Below are 23,729 nucleotides of genomic sequence, written 5' to 3' on the forward strand. Positions count from 1 at the left end.
TAACTTCCTGGATGTAACTTCCAGAAGTATCAAAGAAGCATCAATTCAGATAATAATAATGGCACAGATTTTTGATGTTATTAGCTGATGTAGCCCTCTGCAGTTTTCCTGGGTTATGCCCATTCCTTGCCCAGAGAAACCTCTTCCTCTGCAAACTTGAGTATATCCAAAAAACAACCACCATGTTGCTGGGAGCCTGTACTGGTAGTAGGTTTACAGTTGGACTCAATGTTTATCTTACAGGTATTTTCCAACCTGCCAATGCCCAGCAGTGCCTCCAGCCTCATGGACAGGACTCCTGCAGGGATGAGGAGCTCTGCTGGCAGAGAAGTGCTCCAGTGTATTTTCTGTGCAGCTCTGGTCATCCAACTACACCTTCCACAAAAGGAGTCCCCAGTTTCTCTTTCATGAAAGCTGAGTATTTACCCTTTTATTTTCCTGTTGGCTTGTGCCTGGCCCATGCAGAAATTATCTCTCTCATGCCTAGTTGAGAATGCATTCAGAGCAGGATCAGCAATGAAACCAGTGTCACCAAAGGCTGGACTGGACATGCAGTAAAACCAATTGAGCATGCAGTGAGTTTAGAGCAGGTTTCTGAACTAAAACTGTTGCTCTGTGGCCCACATTGCACCAGCTCCTGCAAACTTCTTTCCAGAGTGCTGTAAATTGTGGCATGGCTGCAAAATCTGGCAGGGCAGCAAAGGAATTGTCCCTGTTTGAAAAAGGGCTACCATAAGCTGTTACATGAAATTTGAGTAATTTTAGTACTTTTTAACCACAGAAAAATAAAAACATTTGAAACAAGGCACTCCTTTGGGCACTGAGTTCAGCCAATCCCACAGAAATCTCCTTTTATATCACTAATAAGTGAAAGGGTAAGGGGAGGCAATCCTGCTCCTCCTCACTGTATTCCAAGAAGCAATGGGCACAGACATCTGCTTCCTGCTACAGAGACACAGTCAATTAATTATATAGTTAAGCTTACTGTAAATAAAAAGATTTTCTAGCAATTCCTTTAGGCCTCTGTGGTAACAGTTAGTCACCTACAGCAGTGACAGGCTGGATAGAAGTTGCAACATAAACCAAACATTAATTACTATGTTGAAATATTTTAATCCTAAATGTGAGATCAGAGAACATTTTTCTCACATACACACAAAGGCACAAAGCAGCATGCATACCCTTGAACAAAGATACCAGAGAGGGTGACAGCTTGGAGTCACCATCTCGAGGTAAAAAACACATGAGTACATATATATAGCAATAAACAGAAAAGCATTTCTCTTTTACATATGTGCATATACACACACAAACACATTTTCTGTATGGCTTCATATACATTCTGAAACTATTGTCATTGTGGTATGTGATAAAGTTTGAGAACACGTCAATTCTTCTACACATCTTCATTTGTGGCATTCATTTTCTTCACTGCATCCAGAGGTTCTGATGTCACACCTTCCTCCATACTCTATTACCTCTTCTTCTCTCCAACCCCTTCCCAAAGGCTGAATTTAAAAATTATGATAAATTTCTCTTTAAATGCAGCTGAAAAGTCAGTGGAGGATGAATTTGGTATCCCCTGTCTTATATGTGTTATAAAAAAGTGATCTGGGTAGATGCACTGGGTCAGTGATAAAAACCTGCAGATACTCAGGAGTAGAACATAGTTTTGAAATAAATAGGAAGGCAACAAATGAAAGGATCTATTTTTTAACAGTCAACATTGATCCCTGCAACAAGGGGGAAGAAGTTGAGATACGATTTCAGTTCTTTATTTGTGTGGTCAGTCTAATAGAGTCAGTTTTAAAAAGGAAAAACCCAGAAAATACAATTTATCTCCACAGCATCATAACCATGAAAGATTTTAATGTCATAGAGCTGGGTCAGCACTGGAGTGTGGCTGAAGAGAAAAACTCTATGAAAAGAACCAAGAATTTACCATCAGAGCAATACAAGAATCTGTTTCGGATCAGGCCACACCTCTGTACCTACTCTGGAAAGTCATCTAACTTACCCAATGCAGCAGCTGACTCTTAAGAAGGAAAGGCTGATATGCAACATGCTGATTATTACAATGCTCAATTACAATTCCTCACAGGAATAGCAAAGAGCTGCTAGGGGTCGTGAACTTCATTCCATCCTAGCACCAAAGGAAAATGCTCCTAATTGTGACTGTCTCAGGTTTCTTGCTCAGAAAGAAAAGCTCAACATGCTACTTAATTTTATCAATGTGGTTCATGCATCTGTGCTGTTGACATAATTACTATTTGCTGCATCCCCTTTTCAAAAGATTTGAAACCTCACAGGGAAGCCAGAATCCATTCTTGTGTATTGTAAGACATCACATTTCTATTTAACCCCCGAGCCCAACTCCTCTTTGGGTGTCCTGATCAGTTAGGATATCAATCTTGATGTGAAGGTACCAGAGAACCAGTTTCATGCTTGTGACATACTCACTGCTAAAAGTTGATGCCTCCCATCCACTCAGCTTCCTGATTTCAAGAAATTGGGCTTTATGTGGCAGAAATTGGATATTATTAAAACTTTCTCCATTACATCAGAAGCACTTCAGTACCAAGTACTCTGTTCCTGTTATATATTTGCCATAGTTATAACCACCATGGTGTCCCCTCTGTGTTGGGGAAGTTCTCTGTCTTTCACAGGTAAACTTGACAACTTTTAGAGGTGTGCAATACTCATACTGCACTTCAGTCCACCAAGGGAACAGATAAATAATCCAGCTGAGGAGGAGACTGTCCTCTAGCAGTACCACCCCTCAGTGGGATAAAGATCCCATCATTCAGCACCTGACCTGGGAGCTGCTCAACACAGATTCTCAGGAGCCCTAACTGCAGCACCAAACATCACCATTACCATCTGGGTAGCATTTTACCTTTTTTGTTACCAGTCCTTAATAAACCAAAATGTTCTGTTCTACAATGCCATTGCAGAATAGGGACATTCCCAGTCCCACCCAGTCTCACCAGTCAGACCTCTAGTCTCCAAGCCATGAGAAATAATTCACTAAGGAACTCACAGTTACACATTAAAACAAACAAACAAACGAAAAATTAGAAGAGGCTGGCAAGGACACAGAGTGCCAGAAAATACCATCTAGCCACCTCATTTCATTGCAAAAATCAGTTTCCTCCCAAGGGAACATGAAAACCATCCAAAGAGAAGCTGCAATAACTTGTAAAATCCCCAGTGATGGGAGACACCTGCTTTCCATTGTGCACACACTAGTAACTTCTGAGCCTCTGTGGCTGCTTAGATGCATGTGTCCTTGTTCAAAAAAGAATTATGACCCTTAACCTAATTTACACAAGAATGGAGCTCAAATTGCTTCACCTGTGTGCATCTACTTATTGCACACCTTTTTCTGACAGAACTTCCCTCCCTTATTAGGGAAACACAAAGGAGAGCTACTAAGGGAAAGGCAGCAGATGGTGACAAGACAGCAAAGATTGCAATGAGATCTCTCAAAGTAGACAAAGAGAGTCTATCCAAAGCCTAAGACTGCAATTTTTCAGCCTCTTTTCCTAGCATTTGCATGTAAAAGATTTCAACAAATTCTAGCAGTAAAGAATAAAAAATCCAAATATATGCAAATACATGAAGAGTACTGAAAAGGCAGGTTTTGGTGTGGAGTTTCGGTTTGGTTGGTTTGGTTTTTGGTGGTTGTTGGGTTTTTCTTTGAGTATTACAAGAACCTGTCCATTAGCCACCTCTAGTGACAGCTCTTGCCAAGACAGCATGCTGGTGCACTGCTGCTGCAGCACCCAGTGCCTGTCAGATTTCTTTCATGACTGCAGTAAAGTGGCGCTTCCCATCTAAATACAACATGGACTCTGAAATAAAGGGGAGAACAGAGAGAAGCACATTAGTACCTTAGTATCAATCATGGGCAACTACAACTAAACAGACTGGCAAAAAGAAGAAGTAATCCACACTGTCATCAAAGCATAAAATCTATGTGATTTGCCATGATATCCTGTTGAATTATTTTAATGCCAATAGTTCATCTATTAAAATAACCAGTGTTCCAAGAGAAACAAATTAATCTTTTTTTACAGAATTATGATGACAACATATTAATGGGATACTTGCCTCCATATGTCTTAGGTACAACTTGTGGGACCTCATTTTCTGATATAAATGTAAAATGGAAAATATTGGTAGTATGGTGCTCCTTGGTATTCGCATTGTAAACTTCACTGTGTACTCGAATTTGGATGTAGTTTTTTTCTGTGTAACAGACCTACACAGTTAAAACAAGAGTTAGAGATTGTAATTTATCACAGTGCTGAAAACTGTAACAGATTTCATTACATCATTTAACAAGAAAAGCCACACACTCTCATAACACATTGTTCATTATCAGTGAGTAACACTGGTGACAACAAAGACAAGGTCTGCTCCTTTTCAAAAGGAAATCAACTCCTACCTGTCCAGAAAGCAGTAATAAGGATCCAACTTCTACTGGCTTCTGAAACATGATATCATCAACAGATACAATAAAGGGTCTGGAACCCCTGAGGAAACAAAAGAGAAATTTCTTCTCAAGAATAAAAGGGAAGTTTGCAAAAATTTAAAGTATCTACTTGTCAGCATTTTAATGAAGGTTACTAGAGAATAAATCTCTTCTTAAACAGAGGCTACAGGAAGTATAAGGAGTTATGTCATCACTGGAGGAAATCTCTCACACCAATGAAGTACACCCTTTCTAAGGATACACTGGACCATTGTTGGATCTTATGATCTACACTTGCTGGACAATCTTCAAGCCATCATTGCTCAGGCATAAGTTTTTCAAGCACTGACACAAACCACTTAACTTGATATCAGGCTTTGCATACCTCATTAAACTTATACACAGACCTTTGCTGGGTCATGACTTCAGTCACACTTCCTAAGCTCAAGCAGTTAACAGAAGAAGTTTAGAACCCACTCCTCTTGTGTACTGAATGCAAAGATGTAATATTTATTTAATAGAATAAATATGTTATATGGTTAAAAAGTCCATCTCAATAGCTTGGTAAGATAAAAGAAAACAGAAAACTGATGTATTTTTTATCTTGACATGTAATGCTTAAAACCCAAGCTCCATGGAGCAAGATGCCAATCTCTTTGTAAATATGATAGATGCTCCAAGTACAGCAGCACTGCGCACTAATAGTGCACGATTCCACCAGACACCTACGTTTTTTCAGCTCAGATTGTCATTAGGTTGGTTAGCTGGGGTTCCCAACCTCTGTGTACAAGCAAAATGTTCTGCATTATATAAATATTGCAGGTCCACAACTCACCCATAGCTGCAAGCAGTTGCCCATGCCAGTTCAAATGCCTTTCTCATGAGAAAACCCCCAAAGATCCTATTGAAGATGTTTCGTTCCTGCACAAAGAAACAAATACTACATGCTTTTCAAAGCCTTGTGTTGAAGTCTGCACTTCAGTTCACAGTATTTAACAGAAGTCCCAACACCTGAATATATATAAAAGCACTAGCGAAATATGTGTGCAGAATTCAAAATGCCCAAGGCAACTTTACTTAACAGGAGCTCATGTGACTAATTTGACAGCATAGGATAACAATTCAAAATTGTATCAGCAACCAAAGGCCAAACTGTTTGCAAACACTTTGCAAAGGAATTTCTTTACACAGAATGAACAGTCTGGTAAGAAAACAAGGTCATTAAAAAATTGTCCATTTCACAGTGGTAATCCAAACAAATAACAAAAAATGGACAAAAGAAACTAGGCTCTAAATTGCAAGGACTGCAGAAGCCAAACAAAATAATGGTTTGATTAATCTTGGGCAAAAATTCATAGTCATAGAATGATTTGGGTTGGAAGGGATCTTAAAGACATCTAGTTCCAACCTCCTTGCCATAAGGGACACCTTGCACTAGACCAAGTTGCTCAGAGCCCCATCCAGTCTGGCTCTGAACATTTCCAGAGATGGGGCATCCACAAATTCTCTGGGCAACCTGTTCCAGAGCCTTACCACAATCACAGTAAAAATTTCTTCCTAATACCTATTCTGAACCTCTCCTCTTTCAGTTTAAAGCCATTACTCATTGTTCTTTCACTGTGTCCCTGTTCTTTCACTGTGTCCCTGTAAAAATTCTCTGTCAAAGTTACTTCTTAAGTAACTTTCTGTAATTCATTAATATTTTTCAAAATACCTCAGGATGGCAAATCTCCAGGCCTTTCAGCTTTGCATCTTCAATCCACACTGAATTGGGGGGTAATTTACGACTCCGGAAACTCACTGTCCTTTGGAAGAGACAATAAACTTTACAGTCCACAGAATTAGCAGAATCCAGCATGCCAAAAAAGCAGAAACAGCAAAGGCAGACACATACTAAAAAAAGGCACAAAAATATAGAACACCAAAATAAACCCAAAACAGAAGTGGCATCACTAAACACTGTTCCAGCTGACCTTGAAGCCTTATCTAAAGCTGTCCTACAGTATGTTACTGCAAGAAACTTACGCTCCTGATCTTTCAAAAACTTCTGCTAATGTGCAAGTTTATGTGAATGAAGAGGCTTGAGAAAGGTACATGAAAGAAAAGATGAATCACAACCACAAAGTGCACACTTTGTCAGAAAAGCCTTGCTCTGTTTTTTAAGACATAATAGGAAATAAAAGCACACAGTGAGCTAATGGAATAATTCAACATCAAACACACAGACAGGTTTTGAAGTTTTCAAACCCAGACAGAAGTATAACCACTAATTTTAAGGGAAAGCAGGTCTGCCTTTGGTAAACAGCTTTAAAAATAGCAATTGTATAAGCTAATAAGTTAAAGAAATGATAAATTATTGTAAATACAACACAGCACTAATGTAATTAAACATTGTTCTATCACTGTTGGCATCAGATGACTTCACACCAATCTCAAGTATAAGAAAAGCATGGTAACAACTCCCTCAAATAATGTTGTCAGGTACTGTATTTAAAACCCATTGCAAGGTTATTTGGTTAAAAGGTGACCAGTTCCTGACCTCACCATTTTTTTAATTAGATATCATGGCAGAAAACTGATTGTGCAAGTCATGAGTGCAAAACCATTCAATTCTCTTATCTGCTTAAACATTATTAACATTTTTCCTCAAAATTATTCCTAACAGCTTGTTTAGAACAGAAGACTGCTCTAAGAGCTGTAGATTTCATATTAAAGTTTGTACCTGCAATTCAAATAAATTGCCACCGAATTTAAATGAGCATTTATTCCAGACTACTCTGTTATGAGCACCCACTCAAAAGGCAATTTTCTCTTCCACAAGATGTTAGTTCTCCTTCACCCCTCCCCTTCTTGCCTTGGGTCCAGGGTATTAAGGAATATGTCATGCACAATGTTTCTTTCTTCTGCAGTGGGAGCCATTTTCAGCAAGGAAGCAGTGCTGAATTCAATCCTCTTCAACTTGTTCACTGAATATTAAAAAAAAAAAAAAACACAGTATTAAAGTTCAAATAAAAAACAAATAAAGCTTCTGAAGATTTTGACCTGAAATCAACCATCTTTCCATTTATTTTTCCTTTTCCCCCATAAGTTAAAAGCTGTAACTTCATGGTGCTACAGATCCAAAGAGAAATTTGGCTCCAAAGAGAATTTTGACTGCAGTGAAATAAAAATAAAGTAGAAGTTCACTAGTACCTCACCAATGTGATGAAGAACTTTTACACATATTTTATGACACCCACACACTGTTCCTACAGAAAACTTGAGTACTGCCCTCAAAGTACAGAACATATCTAACAAGAAACCCTACAGAACAATCAGCTTCAGGTTTTGCCAATGGTACAAAATGAAAGTTTATGACAGAACTCATTACCATAGGCTGCAGTGACTGAAATTTTAGCTTAAAAGATCTTCTGTCCAGTTTATTTAGTCTTCAGTGTTTTTTTTAATTCTCCACTTTAAAACCCCACCTTGAAACAAATGAGGATGGAGCTACATGCTGCTTCCCCTGCTCTCCCACTTTTTTTTTTTTCCTGAGTTTCTTTCCAAAAGGCACATGGGAACTGAGACAGGTGAGAAGCTGTGATGTCCTGCAGGCCCACCATGGGGTAATCAGTTGGCCAGAGTATTAGGAGCCCCTGTGCTGCACTCAGATCCAAAGCAGGATCCAAGATCCAAGCATCTTGCCAAGGGAGAACTCCAGAGGGTGTGCAGAGCACATCAGGAGTGTCCATCAGTTTAGTCAAAGAGTTTCCAAGCATGTGGTAGCAGGCTTTCCAACTCTCTTACTCTACTGACACAAATGAGACAGAACAAAAATCTGATTTAAAACCAATTAGGAACATTTCTAAGTAGCAGAACTCCTGAACTTTTCTTCCTCACAGCTACTAAGTTGAAACTGAGGCAGATGTGCATGCTACCAGGAAATATGACATACATTCCCCTTGCTTGAAGATTTCTTCCTCCTCAGGGCTCTCAGGAATGAGTGGATTAACAAATGCTGGCCTATGGACAGGAAGATTTTTTTAAGTTACAAATTTTACAAGAATTTCTCACATAAATACATTGTAAGAGTCTTCCATTCTGCTTACATACACAGTACAAGATGAAATTACATACTTCAGGTTATATGATAAAAATAAATATGGCTGCCAACACAGTATGACATTAGCTTTAAGTCTGAAGAGGCAGTTAAATGATCCAACCACTACCTAGTGCAATCAGGAAAGAGAAAGTGACACATCTATGCTTCTTAAGAAGCTAAAATTATACTCATAAATTATAATGAAAATTGTTCAAGAATAAAGCTGTTCAGAAACTCAGCAAATGAAACAGGACGATCTAGGGTAGTTTAAACCAAAACTTGACTGGTACCATTCCTCCTGGAATAGAAGAAGCACAGTGCTGTAGCCAGCAAGTGTTTTTATAATCTACATGCTCCCTTGACAGCCTTATCAACAGCCAAAAGCTGTTTACCACGTGTACCACTTATCACAGATTATGACATGCCTTGAGCACAACATTTCCATGTTTATTCTACTGCACAGATAAGTTTACTTTAACCTAATTATATAACATTTAATTATTTGCACAAGTAAAGAAAAACACTTATTTTCAAGAACTGTTCTTCCCCATAGTTTCTAATTATTATATTTTAACTTTCAACATTTATACACGCGCTGAGAACAACATACATATACACACATGCACACACAGAGACCTGTTGAACAATTCACCTCTACCCCAGCCTTTACTTGGGCTGGCAACAAGAGGCAGAGAGGTGCTTTTTTCTTACAACAAACTGATCTTTCCTGGTTTGCTAAACCTCTGGATTTTGGACATCCACCAGCTTCTTCTCCATCACAGAGTTCACTTCCCCTCAGCTCAGCACATATCTACATCAGCTCTCCTGGCCAAGCCCCAAGTTGCTGAGATACAGGTTTCCCAAAGCCACACAACACTGTTTCTGTGGGGCTACAGCCAACCTAACATACCCTATACCTCTCTGAAGGGTTTTGACCTCACATAAATACCCTCCTAATATGGACAGAATGCTTCCAAAACACAGCTGGCCTGTGGCCAGCTAGCTTGTACAACAGCCAAGGAACTTTGCATCTATCTGCACAAGTCCATGTAGGCTTGTCCTCAGACAATCTGCTGCTGTGTAATTACATTAGGTTTGATGTCATTCTTTTGAAAAACTAGTCTTTAAAATGGGAACCAAAATGTAATTTGTTTTCTTAATGTATAGTATATTCACTGTTTCTAGGTTTTTTCCTTCAAATCTGAAGTAAAAAAACCTAGAAACTACTTCTAATGTTATCAGGACCACATAATTATATCAAGTAAAACCCCTTCATTAAACACATCTTAGATAAATACCAGCAATTTCTTAAACTAATTAGAAACAGAGAAATGTTTATTACTTGGGCAGGCTATATAGAAAAGAGGTAAGAATTACAGCCAATTTTTCTGATGCTGGAGTCATAAACCTAAAGGACAACTGAGAAGCCTTTTATCTAATAGCTAAGGAATGATAGGGAAAGTAAAACCAGAAAAATAACAAAGTAAATGTCTGGGGGTTTTTTCTGTTGTTCTGTGGGAATAGCTACCAGTTTCATTTTAGTTACACAAGCAAGTTTTAACCTGAATTATTCTGATGACACCTATTAAGTGTCTATTAGGGAATTAATGGTATCAGTCACTCAAAGACTATTTAACCACTGAAACTCAATCATTAATTCAAACAACTACTAGAATGCAGGTGGGTTTCTGGCAGACTCATTTACTTCTGTGTTCATTGAGACCAGTCACTCAAACACACAGAAAAATCTGTTTTAAAAAAAGGGTCAGATCCCAAGACTACCAGCAATTCCTGGTATCATGACTGCTAAAGTCTGAAGTTTGTCACAGGAAAGTTAACACTTGCCAGCAGAAAGCATCAACTATGTGGTTTATTTACCACCTACATTATAAGGCTTCTACACATACAGAGCAAGCTGCCATGTTTGCCATTTTCAGCACAGCACAAGTCAGGAAACTTTTCCCGTCCTACAAATTACCGTTTGTTCTCTGGGTCCCGGGCCACCATGACAAAGGTTGCATCTAACACAGGGCTGTAATCACCACCATGTTGCTAAAAGAGACAGGGAAAAATACATTACTGAACTCTAAATTTGGAAACATGCGTAGCAAGCTATTTAGTTGACATAAACTATTCAATCATACTGTTAATTCTGCTTGCTTTCACATTCTGTCATTCCTTCCAACACCTCTCACAATTGCTCAAAGATAAGGAAAAATTAAAACTTTCATTTCAGGAATTCTGCAATGTAAACATTTACCAGGGAATGCTTATTAAAAACTTTGAGCAGGGAGGGGAGGAAATCAACACAGTCATTGTAAAAGGACCCACTTAACCTTTACTCTGAGAAATGCCTTAGCTTTTTTTAATATATACCACTAATTGCCACTAATGCCAGCACTGTAAGGAGTTCAGAACAAAAAGGTGTAACATTAGCTTCTACATCAGAGACTTTACTTAAGGAGAACAACTGAATTTAAAAAACGTACCTGTTTACCTGAATTATCATAGAATCACAGAATTATTTGGGTTTGAAGGAACTTTAAAGACATCCTGTTCCAGTCCCCCTGCCACGGGCAGGGACACCTTCCAAGATCAGGTGGCTCAAAGCCCCATCCAACCCAGCCTTGAACACTTCCAGGCATGGGGCATCTCTACTTCTCTGGGCAACCTGTTACAGTACCTCACTGTCCTCACAGTAAATAATTTTTTCCCACTATCTCACCTAAACCCATTCTCTCACTCTGAAGTCATCCCCCTTTGTCCTGTCACTATATGCTCTTGTAAATTCCCTCTGAGGCACCTATGCCCGTTGTAAGATGGAGAGAAGTCACAGGAACCAACCTGCAGCATGTGCATCCTCACTTCCATTGAGGTCTTCCCAACCCAAGAAACATTGCCTGTGAATTTGATGTCACAGTCTGGATGTATAATCTTCTGGCACAAATCTACAAGACAAACATTAGGGGCTACTGGAGACAGACCACTCACAGCTAATACTAGACAGGCCAGATTTCCTAGGAACTTTATGTGATCTGAAAGTGGCAACACACAGAAAGACAACCCAGAAAAGACAGTTGTTGTGAGGGACCACACTGCTTGTTTCTGCCTCTGCAGACTTTTGAAGCCAGGACAAGAGTAGGAAGCAGACACAGAGGTGGACAGCAGACCCAAGGGAGTGTTCAGCAGAACAGGCAACACAAGCAAGGTCCAACTCACCAGAACAAACTCTGTTCAATAACAAAGCAAAGAATCTGCACACCAAAATAAAACTAAACACAAAACTGCAGGAACCATGTAAGTTGCATTTGAAGTGAAATGATGTGAAATGCTGAAAAGCATCTACAGAAGCCTCTTCCCACCTCTTGTCAACAAAAGCCAGAAAACTTCAAAGCTACAACAAGATGAAGTGAACTAAACAGGAGTGAAAAAGGTATCCTTAATAACAACCATGGGAAGGCAGTAGCTGATGAAAGAGTAAGACAAGCAGATGAAACTACTGTATTTACTAAATTGCCACTTACTGATTTTATCCACCAGAGCTGTAACTATGGATAAAGGAGATCTTTGCTGCATTTCCTGCTTGGTGTGAGTGTAGCAAATAAGAACTGTGAAGAGATCAAAAATGGAGCCAGCTCTTTAACAAAAACTTAAGAGGAGCAGATCAAAGTCATCTTTGCAAAGCAGAAGAAAACACAAACTAAAGTATCCTACTGTAGGAGAGCAGAGCTTCCACACTTCATGTATGTAACACATGGGATTGCTATAAAGAAAACAGCAGCAGCTATCTCAGTTTTATGCATATTTACTTACTACAAAGATAAATTTAACTAAGTATTTTAAATCAGCTCATCACTTGACTTCCAATCCTACACAATCTCTTTGCTCTATGTCTGCAGCTCCCTGTCTCAGACTCTCCTAGCTTCTATTTTGATTTCATGAAGGCTGTCCAAGGATACATGCTATCTGAGGACTTTTTAAGTACTGATTCCTTTAAAGAGGTGGAGATTAAATAAACTGTGCCTTACAGGCACAAAACCATAGTCAGAGGTATTTATCACACTGCAATTACTACTAGCCAAACCACTATTTAAACTAATTAGCTTTGTTCATAAGAGCACATCCAAGTAAACAGACTCCTTGGAGTAATTCAAGGCTGCAAATATATGGTTTTTTCCTCGTGTTCATGTAATTTTCACTCAATACAGATCTTCATTATCAAAAGAATCTGTCTTGTACTTAGATAAGAGAGAAGGAATCCCCATATGGACCATACGCTTCAGAACTGGACTTAACGATCCTTGTGGGGCCCTCCCAAACCAGAATATTCTGTGATCTGTGATCTGGAAGACCTCTATCCTTCCCAGTAATCTAGGATTTTTTTCCCTATGTTTACTGAAGTCACAATTCTAAAACCTGTTAAGCCTATCAACTTACTGTATCAATATGACCACCCTGAATATTATTAAATTGGGACAGAATTTTGATTAACCCAAAACAATACATCCCCAGTGGAACTGACTGAAGCCCAGTATGACTGTAAACACAGTAAAGACATTCTGTGCTGTCACAGGAATAAAATTAGATCTTCACAGATTTCTGGGAAAATTAAACAAGGTACAGAATGAAAAACAGGCTCATCTCATCTAACAATGTACATGCATTTATTCATTCATTCATTTCTTTCTCTGCCTTCCTCAATTTTGTCCATCTGGACTCTCAGAAGGAACAGAAAAAAGATGTTCTATTCACAACTTCCCCTTAATAAGTACTTAATCCTTTGTCAAAACCCTCCATTAAAAAGTTCCCAACCAGCTACAGAACTAGGATGAAGGAGGAAGTCACCTGGTGATGTTTAAAGAAAAAGTATCTCCCAGTTCCATTAACAACCTCACACTTATTACACAAAAGAAAAAGATGGTGAACTGTTCAAGACCACAAATAAATAAAAAGGAGGAAAAAAAAAAGAATGCTAACTCATTAAATAACTGAGTTGGTTTTACCCTTAACAACAATTTGCAGAAACCCAAGAACATACACCAATTGTTTTTAATTTGTTCTCAATGGATACATTACATGCTTTCCAGATTATACTCTCTTCTCCTAAAAAGGAATATAAAGATATTTGCATCTCATTAACTGTTGGTGTTTGTGGCAATTTTGGTTGAGATTTTTCTTACAATTAAAAAAAATCATAAGTTTTCATTTTCAATATGCACTCTGCAAATTTTCTCTGAGTTCACACTGAAAATGCAAATTCATAATTTAGGATCACTTTTCAGTAAATTATTTTTGTAGCTGGTTCTTTAAAAACCTGACAGAGGCAGGAAGCCAAACAATTTTGCGTCCATCTGTTCTTTATCATCCTTCCTTCTCCTTCAGTACCACTGTCTTCTTTTTTTCCTTCCCTTCTGAGATGGCAGAATTATGGGTTTCCCTCCAAGGCTCTACTGTGTCACACCAACCAGTGCTCAGCAGTAATCAAACTCACTTTGTGCAGCCTTTACAAGGGCATAGGTACATACCTCCTAAACTGTCAAGATCTTCAAGTATCCTTCCAAACCTGCAATATAGGAGGTTGACAATTAAATAATTACATATATGGCTAACAGAAGTTAACAGTTTCCTGTAGGTGTAACATGGTTGTTTTGTTACCTTACACTGTTGTGTACATTGAGGTATTTTTCTCTTATTTCAGGCTGACTTCCTAGAGGCAGAATAACTTCCAAGTAGCTATCCTTCATTCTCCTAGGAGGGAGATCTTCCTGCCGTTTTGCCAGTAAAGTATGGAGAGCTTTTCTTTCTTGCATTGCTTGCACATGATCCCTGGTAAGAAAAAAACCTTTATTCTGAAGAACAACAAGAGAACTGAAACCCTAACTAAAAGATGTCACATCAATGATTATCAAAGTTAAAACCAAATAGTAGATATAGCAAGGCACAGTGAGCATGATTTGAAAAGAAAGTGAAATGCACAAAATGAGAGATGTTAAGCAAGACTACTACAGAAATCTTTTAAATAGTTTGTGTACAAGTGGCAAGCACATACTTCACACTAATGAGATGAACAAAATGCATCTAATTCTGAATGCTACCAAAATCATTCCCCTTGAAAAGAACAGATCACACATAATTTAACCTATGAGGTTTTGTGCATATTCATGTCTTCCAGAGCTACAGTACCACACATCTTCCACACTGCCAATTTTAAAGGACTGACCATCAATTTACAATCTCTCCCAGGAAATAAGGTAGATGCACAGTGCTGGCTAGCACTAATGGCAAGTGAACTAATCTGCTAAGACTTGCCATCATCCACAGGTGAGTTCAGTTCTAAAAACTGATCCTTTGCAGCATCAGTTCTAAGAGCAAGCTACAAGACAAAGAAAACTAACCTACTTTTCTTTCTCTCTTCCTACACAAACATCTTTAAATTATAGAAAGTTACAGAAAGAAACAACACAAAAAAGGGAGAACAATTCCTTCAGAGTTGCTTTTCCAGCACCACCAAGTCAGAAGGGCTGCAACTCTCCCAGTGGAGAAGGGGCCAGCTTACTGTCACTTCTTTCCAATTCACCACACTGATTCCTTGCACAGGTATCTACAAGATGTAACAGTCTTGCCCAACATGCTCTCTTACCAGTTCCAAAGTTCCCTCCCCTTAAAAGTGCAACCTGACCGAATACAGCAAGTAGTTCATAAAATCCCTAGAATCAAGAGCCATCTATTAAAAACCTGAGGGTTAAACATGCAACAGTTCTGGTATAAAGCCAAGCAGTAAGCAAAAATATGGATCCATTTCATAGAGCAAGAGAATGCATAAAACATGAAGCAACGAAACTTAATGGTAAATTTCTGGATGCGTGCCATTCCTTCAAGTTGTGCTTGCTGCATTGCTGAGATTTCAGTGACATTGTGTTTAACAAATCCAATTTTGAAAAAACTAACAAACAAGAAGAAATAAAGAAAACAACAGAAAACCTTTTCACCAAAAAGAAATTTTGTCTTATGTTTTGACTTTTGAAGAATTCTGGGTATTAGCCACTTAATATGAAGGCTTGCTTGGCTGAGTATTACTTCAGAAAGTCAAACTTCACCATATTTATACTACCTCTTTTCTGATTAATAAGCTTCAGGGAAATGCAAATAATCCATGATCAAAGAGAGTGAAAGTCAAGCAGAAAACTTCAGTTAGTTTCATTTGTTTGTTTGTTTGTTTTAAACATGAGATGTGGTTTACCTCATCTGGGAAACATGATTACCATGCAGTTTACAGGAAACAGAAAGATAACAGCCTGCTGCAGAGGGTTAATGTTTAAAGTTATGCCACTAAAGAGAAATGGAATATTACTGGATGACTAAAGAAAGATGCAAGGTCCAAGATGATGCATCTTAATGCTTTTTAAGAAAGTTTTTTTCAAGTTCTTTCAGTGAAAAGCTTAAAAGAAATTAATCAGAAAGTAAATCAGAAATTTGTCTACAAACATAAAGAAGCCTAACAATAAAATTTTAACTATATTCTGTTTTCACCAGCTCCATCCTGGCTCCTCTGAGGTTAGCAGCAGAATTCTTCTTGACTTCCACTTCAGAATATGTTCTTCAATATGCAGAAGTATTAGGCTCAAAGCAGTAACGTTTTTCAACAGACAAATACTGTTACACACTGCAGTACTAATCATACAGTAACAATAATTCACCTAAATATTAATTAGCACCTCCCCTAAACATTCTGAGGAATGTTTATATATTTCTGAAATAGCCACAACCCCATCTAGTCTATATTTAACAATGAACAGATTAATAGTTTTAACTAGAAGTACAAAAACAGAATAAACACATAAGCAAGATATTTCTTTTTCACAACAAATACAAAATGCCACTGGCCTTTACAAGAGAAATCACAAACCAAAGTCTCCTTTTAGCAAAATCAATGGTTAAAAGTGTTCCTCCAACATACATTCCTCCTCTCTACCAGCATTCCAGACATGTACATCAGTCCTTTCCCAGCTCCCTTTTCAGAATCCCTATCAAGCTGTTCCTCAGATTTGTCCTCTTTAGTCATTCTGGGGCCTAACTCAGTTAAATTCCCAGCTGTTCAGTCTCCACATGTATCAGCTCTTTCTCACTCTATTTTTAAAGCGGGCTCTCACAGGCAACACAATCCATGTCCACCAAACCTCCCTGTATTTAACCTGTCATTCTCAAGCACTCCCATCTGCGCTTTCCCTGGCTTTACTTCTTCACGGTAGCTAAAGGATTCATTATTCTGCAAACAATTTCTGCTGTATTTTGTACAGCATGAGAGAAGTATCTGCCTAAGAAAAATACTGCTGTGGTGATCCTGGCTTCAGTCTGCTCTCCCTCCAGGATGGGAACAGCGGGGGAAAAAATAGATGGAAGATTAGACTTGACCAGAGCCCTCTAAAATCTTGATTTTCAAATGGCATTTCCATATGGCATCATTCCTCCTCAGCCATTCAGCGATGTGGGAAAGGGTTTTTCAGAAACAATTTCTAGGGCCCTTTCTAGCTGACTTGATGAAAAATTCAAGCCCCCTCATGCTTAGATACTACTCTTACTAAGCAAAAATCAGGTTCCCAGATTCAGGCATTTTTGTTAGAATTACTGAAGCTGTGTTTAGATAAACTGAGTCAGAAGGCCTGGACACATCAGACACTCCACCCAGGCATACCTTTCTTCATTCCCCTATCACTGCACAAAGTGGGAAAAAAGAGCTCAGCAAACACAGCCAAAATTAACAAAACACAAGGGACCAACCGAACTGCAATGTATAATTCCTCCAGACTGCTAAATTGACTTTTCCAGACTGTAACAGCAGAGGGTTACAGTCAACTCTGGCTTATTCAATGTAATGGAGGGGGAGGAAAGTAACTTGAATAAAGCCAAACCAGTAATTATTTAAAGTATACGTAAATTAATCAAAAATTAAGTTAGGGCAGACAAAGGAAATGCTCAAGATGCTCCTGAATAAGGAGACCTGGATCCCAAGCTGACAATTTTCCAAAGAGACACAGGTGCCATTCAGAATGCAGCCTGGTACACAGTGAACAAGCTCAGCTACCTCTGAATTCAGTGCAGGAGAAATCCACCAGGCAGGCAATCCACCTAGAGATAACCCAGGAGGTACCAGCAACGCAGCATTGACAGCCAGCCTCTACAGCTCCTAACTCCCGCTGGACTCGAAGCTAGTGAGACAATCTTGTAAGCACCAAGATCAGATATTTTGTTTCTACCAGAGAAATTGTAGAAATTTGTGATCCACAAAGTATCAATTCAGAAGCTTTGTTTCAATTACCTTTTAGCGGGATCTTCTACTTGCCCTGACAACAAGCTAACTATTGCCAACTTCCACTACCACAACCCTGAGCTCCGCCTTGGTTTCACAAATGAAGTAAAATACATGTAATGCACACTGTACCTCCAGTTGGTAGATGCTCCCACTATATCCCTCAATTTGCTCCGCACTGGAAAAAAAAGAAATCAAAGCAAATCAAGCTTAGTTCTGCAAGTGATAAACATGAGGTTGCCTGGTGTTAAAGGCACAACCCTCATCCCAGAACAGGAAAATTAAGCAAATTCATGCAAATAGCAGCCCAGAAATTAAAGTCTGGCCAAATTCACTGCTGCTGTTAGTAGGCATATCACAGGAATGGCCTGAGTAACATGATGCCATAGCTTATTGCATATAGTCAGCAAAGAGGGTTTGTTAGTGCAGTCACCTCCAGAGCTAATTAACAGCTGAAAGACAGCATGGATCAAGATTAGATTGGGGAATTTTGATGTGAAAATACTAAGCCTAAACACAAACTGTGGAGATAACACAAATCAGAAAGTCATAAAAGAACATAAAAGGGAACAGTGCAGCTGCAAAATGGAATGAGGAGAATACCAATTAAATAATCCCACCCACGAAGGCAAGCAGCATCAGCAGACTGGCTCTTGCCAGCAAGGTTTCATAGCCCAAATTTTTAGCAGTCTGAAAGAACACAGTGTTAAGACACTGAAGACAGGCCTGTACAACTTATTCTGGCCCTGTTTGCACTCTCAGAGTTAACAGTAGTTCTGCACAAGTTTTTTCCTAAATGTCAAGAATAATCTGCATAAGCATCTTCTCTACTCTTTCTCAGATGAGATTATTAAGCGTGCTAAGGTCCCATCAAATTTACCAAACTACTCCATGGCTGGTGAATGTTGGCTCTTTGGAAACATCTGAAAACAAGCAGCAACAACTCCCAAGCTCAGAAGAGAAGCTGAGAATTGTATAGAAAAGATCCCTTGCTTATATACAAAGATCTTTTATACCAGGAAGTTCAAATGTTAGGGACACATCAAGGAAGAGCAACCAAAAAATATCCAGAATTTCATGGTGAAATTTAAAGAGGCTGCTGGTGAGTCACAAGCTGATTCTTTATCAGGCTTGGCATTTTTCAAACTAAATGCCTGATCAGAGTATTCACAGTGATCAGCAAGCTGGCCTATAAACCCTGGAGAAGCCTAGCTGAATTCCTAGGATTTAAATCACATCCCACTCTCTCAGTCAGATCCACTCAGCTCTGCTCCCCTCCTCCTCAGTCACTTCAGCTTCTGCCCAAGTCCCCCCACACCACCACTATTGCTGTACCCCAAAGCTCCCCTTCCCTGCTCCTTCCCCTGCAGCACCCTCAGCCCCTGTCCCTACACTCCCAGCCCGTTTCTGCTCTGCCTGCCTGCCAGAGAAGCACCAGCCTGAGCTAGAGGCAGGCAAGAGAATGACTGCAGCCAGCACATGGAACCAGTGACTCACCAACAGCCAGCAAACACCAGCGTCCACGCCTGGCCCCAGCACCAGCTCTGGCACCCTAACAAATCTCTCATTTGGAAGCCAATTCTCACAAAATTTGTGGAAATATGTTTCTCTTTGAGACTGGTAGCTCATCTATTTTGGCTGACATCAACAAAAGGTTCTGGAAGATGAGGAAGACAAGAAGATAGGCAGACAAAGACAAAAAAATAGATTGCTTAGACCTCATTTCTTTAGAAAATTAGGCTAAAAACATGTTTTGAAATTAGAAGACTTCTACTACTAATTCTATGAACAAAAAAAATTTCAAGGAGAGAACCTGATTGAAAATCTTGAGAGTTGATTTCTTTTGGGAACGAGGAAGGTCTGATTCCTTTTTCCTTAAGCAGCAGCAGGCTTGCTTACAGAATAGGTATTACTTTCTTGTTACTCATACTCCACCTGTGAAGCTGCCATAGCATGCATTTGATCAATACAGTGTTAGCAGAAACACTGTTATAGCTTCTAGAACACAAAACCTCAGTTTTTCAACAGTGTGCAGACTGTGCTGGGATGGACAGGGAATAAACAGCACTTTCTCTTTGTTTAAACTAAATTCATCTTCCTTTTCATCTCTAAAGAGGTAAAAAGCTCTGAAAAAAAATCTCAAGTCCAAACCTGCAAAAATGTATACAAGCTGTTAGCCCCATTTAATACATCTGATTTCAGTTTTAGGCATAAAAATACATATTTTCCAGGCTGAGAACACTTTACAATTTTTATCTTAGCATTAAAAGGGATAAAATGTAAAGCATTTCTAAATGTTGTCAAGCCAAATCTAGTCAATTTTACTGTTCATAAGTACATGGGTTTTAACTTTTTCCTTTTTTCCCTCCTGGGAAGACTATCCTGCTCTTCTAGATATTAGAAATTTAAGTAAGTAACAACAGAAATTTAAGTAAGAAAATTAAGCACAAAAATCTATAAGCTATTTCTTATCTGGCAAATGTCTCAAGTGTGTAAAACAGCTACAGAAAATGGGACCTCTCCATCTTGCTCACATAGCATATTGCACAGTATCTGCTAAACTGGCATCACTGGATCACCAATGCCACAGCAGCAGGGTCTGAGTTTATTTGCACTGTGCTGTGGAAAAGGACACAGGGAGGGCAGCTGGACAAGACACTGCATTCATCTCTAGCAGTGAGATCCATGCCCCTCGTGCTGATGCCCCCCCAGCTGCATCCAGGTTCAGGAAGACCACCAGCTTTGGTACAGAGCTTGCTCTGGACTGAGGTGAAGGACACAGATTCAAATGTCTAAAATGAAGCCAAGTACTGCAAGAGCTGCTGCTGTGAGAGATTTTGAATCCCACAAGCCTCTTAGAAACGTTTTATCCAGCACTGTAGACAGAATGTGCTGACAGAGATTTAGTGCAACACTGCCATAATTAAGACCAGGACCAGCCACCAAAGGCAAAGGACTTTAAGCAAGGCAACAGAGAAGAATAACAGCACCTCATTTTTCATCAATGCTAAAGTAAGGAAAAACAGTAGCTGAGTAAGTTTAGTGTTATAGCAAATATTTTAATATGCACAAATTACCACAACACACCATTATTCACATGAATGGGTGACTGTCCTGTGGAGTACAAAACACAGGTTAGATTAACAATGAAAAGAAACAATGCAATTTACATCTACTAAGGAGTTACCTGATTATTCTACCTGCTTCTGTTCTGTTTAGGCAGATGTTCCTTAATTTTAGTAACTGCAGGCAATCTATCCTGGCCTGATTTACAGTCAGTGTCCTTTTGTTTTCAACTCAGTTTGTCCTTTCCTTTCAAGCCAGCTTTCCAGTTCCCTGTCCACTGACTCTGTGTGGCATCTGCTTGCAGTGTAACCCCAAACAGTTCTTCAAACTCAGGGCTACCATGCACTGTTGACAAACAGTGTTAACTTTGGAAAGACTATCTGTAGCATTTTTCAGGAAGTGGGATGAGAGTTTTTTCAGAGGAAAATTCCAAAGTCCTGCTTTGTGTAGCCTTTGGGAGAGCCATGGAAGAAGTGAGGGCATTCACAATGGGAACCCAAAATTATGAAAAGGAAGCATGTGAAAAACTAGTAAGAAAAAAGTATTTGGTGTTTTGTGAAAGCATGGATACCAAATTGAAGGTATAATTTACACAATACTAGAATAGTTTACATATCAGCAAAACTTTGAATTTGAACAATTTTGAAACAGAATCTCAAATGTTTACAGTTATTGTAGTCGACAAAATATTAGTAGCCCTTGGAGTACCAGGATGACCTCACTGTTCCACTGTTTTTACTGGCCTTCTAGATGGCATCATTTCCAAATATTCAAATAAACACTCAGGGCAAGCTGCAAGTATGTAACATCATGTATCCTTGCTTCATTCTTTTAACCTCCTAAATTCACATTTATTAACAACAATGAAAATAAGTTCTCTAAAAACAAATAACCCTCATTTTCTCTTTTATTGGACAACCAGTAACTGCTGGTGTCTTCTGTTTAGAAAACAAAGGAAAAAAGAAGATGCTAGAAATAAGCAGAACTCCATGAAGGAATTACTTGTACCTGACTCCAGCCTTTTTCCTCCTGCCCTTTTCAAAGTACAAGGGATTAGAATGCAAGAAAACCCTTTTAAAAACTTCTGAAACAGAAGCATTATGGTTTATTACTATTGGAGCACTGAAACAACCTTTCAACACAAAGCTCTATTGACAAGAGCAATTTCACGAGGCAATGCTGCTGATCCGATTTAAAGATTTCTACAAGTTTGTGAAATTAACAGGATTGACAGATTAAAAGTTCTGTAAGGCATTATTTCCACTCAGTTCCCCATTTCTTGGCCATTCTCTCCAGTCTCATTGTACCTATCTGCACTGCATGGGCTTTCTATCGAGACTGAGCAGCAGTTATGCTGCCAGAAAAGAACCAAGCTCTGCCAAGGCTGAAGAACCAGAGGAGCCTCTAAATCTGCAGTTTCAATGATTATGGATATTTGTGCCATTCACCTCCAAACACCCAGTGATTTTCTGCTGCTTCCTGAACACTTCTACCATGAGCTAACAGACAAGGGCATGTTCATTATCCAAACCATACTAATACATGAAGGGACACTACCTGAAAAAATAAACTCCTCAGTAACATCATTAAATCTTCCAGAGCACAGCCATCTACCTTACCTTCAGACATGTCAGGGAGCCCTGGGGAGGTACTGGCCCCAGAAGTGAGCGTTCTAGCCAGAACAGAATGAAGCTTCCTCATGATGCACAACCTATAGGCAGAGCAGAAGAATTTAGGGTCATTAAAAATAATCCCATGAAAATAATTTAGGATTGAATTTTGGAATTATTCTGCTGACTTCAGAAACAACAGTCCTTATTTTCAGCTTGATTTTCAAAACTAGATACTATCAGTGCAACAGTTCCAAGACAGTTGAAATTCCAACTGACACCTTTTGTTATCTAAAAATGACAAAGAAAAATGCTTCACTGGCAGTAATTGTTCTCTTCACTGACTATTCAGATGCCCCAAGACAACCAACTTAGACTCAACACCAGCTTCTACCCTGTAACATCTTAACACAGATGGGGTCCATGTGCCTCAGGAAATCATCCATGACCCTAACCATACACTTCTCCTGCACTTGGCTGGTGTGCATAGCAGTGGAAGGAGGAATATACCAAAAAGGACCTCTTAGCCATTAAGCAAGAAGAAACAACCATGAAACCCTTCAGAGAATGTAATCCACCCACAATTCACTAAGTGTTCTACAAGGTAACTAGCCAGCACTACTCCTCTAGGCAAGCATAACTGTGCTAACACAAAAACACACAGAGGGTGTGTGTAAACCCCCTTGTGATAGTTCACAGCATCATCCTGAGAAGGAATGTGGATTGCTGGTCCTTTAATTTTCTTCCTTTGGGAGTGAGGTTCCACCTCAAATAAGGAAGGGGGGCAGGTCCTCAGGCACCAACACAAAAGCAAGGCCATTTACTCATCTCTCTCCCCTTCATGTATATCTACACTATCTACACATATGTATCATGTACACACAAGCCTTCACTGTCTGCAGATACTCATGGAGTACTTAAAAGAGTAAACGGGAACACAAACACACACACACACCAAAAAAAGAAAAACAAAACAAAACAAACAAGGAAACAAAAAAAAAAAAAACCTCTGAAGGCAGCGGAGTCCCGTATGCACAGGAATGACGCGGATGGCGATGTGAAACGCCTCTGTGAGTGCTGCAGCCGCTGGGCTCGGTGTGCCACGGCAGGGCCAGCAAACGCCTTCCCGGTACAGCCGCAGCCCGCAGGGCCCCTCACGCCCGCTGCCCCAGCCCGGCCCAGGCGCCG

General features: G+C 39.4%; 1 protein-coding gene across 4 annotated transcripts; it reads right to left on the reverse strand.

Annotated features, from left to right (window-relative positions):
* Positions 1-1,089: 1,089 nt before the first annotated feature.
* ACOT9 (acyl-CoA thioesterase 9) lies at positions 1,090-23,673 on the reverse strand. Of its 4 annotated transcripts, XM_014308598.2 has the most exons (16): positions 23,549-23,673; positions 22,551-22,642; positions 20,953-20,979; positions 17,998-18,043; positions 14,214-14,384; positions 14,084-14,121; positions 12,083-12,166; positions 11,403-11,506; positions 10,537-10,610; positions 8,412-8,479; positions 7,332-7,443; positions 6,192-6,282; positions 5,313-5,398; positions 4,451-4,538; positions 4,114-4,264; positions 1,090-3,854 (listed from the first exon to the last, which is right to left on the reverse strand). In XM_014308598.2, the coding sequence occupies exons 2-16, from the start codon at positions 22,630-22,632 to the stop codon at positions 3,796-3,798; spliced, it is 1,281 nt and encodes a 426-aa protein (XP_014164073.1). In that variant the 5' UTR covers positions 22,633-22,642; positions 23,549-23,673; the 3' UTR covers positions 1,090-3,795. The 4 variants fall into 4 exon arrangements, with proteins under 4 accessions (XP_014164073.1, XP_005424946.1, XP_030916066.1 ...); XM_005424889.2 differs by lacking the exon at positions 20,953-20,979 and having other exon boundaries at positions 23,549-23,635; XM_031060206.1 differs by lacking the exons at positions 20,953-20,979; positions 22,551-22,642; positions 23,549-23,673 and adding an exon at positions 19,363-19,393.
* Positions 23,674-23,729: the final 56 nt, after the last annotated feature.

The sequence above is a fragment of the Geospiza fortis genome, unplaced genomic scaffold (genome assembly GCF_000277835.1).
Source record: "Geospiza fortis unplaced genomic scaffold, GeoFor_1.0 scaffold161, whole genome shotgun sequence".
Lineage (NCBI taxonomy): Eukaryota > Metazoa > Chordata > Aves > Passeriformes > Thraupidae > Geospiza > Geospiza fortis.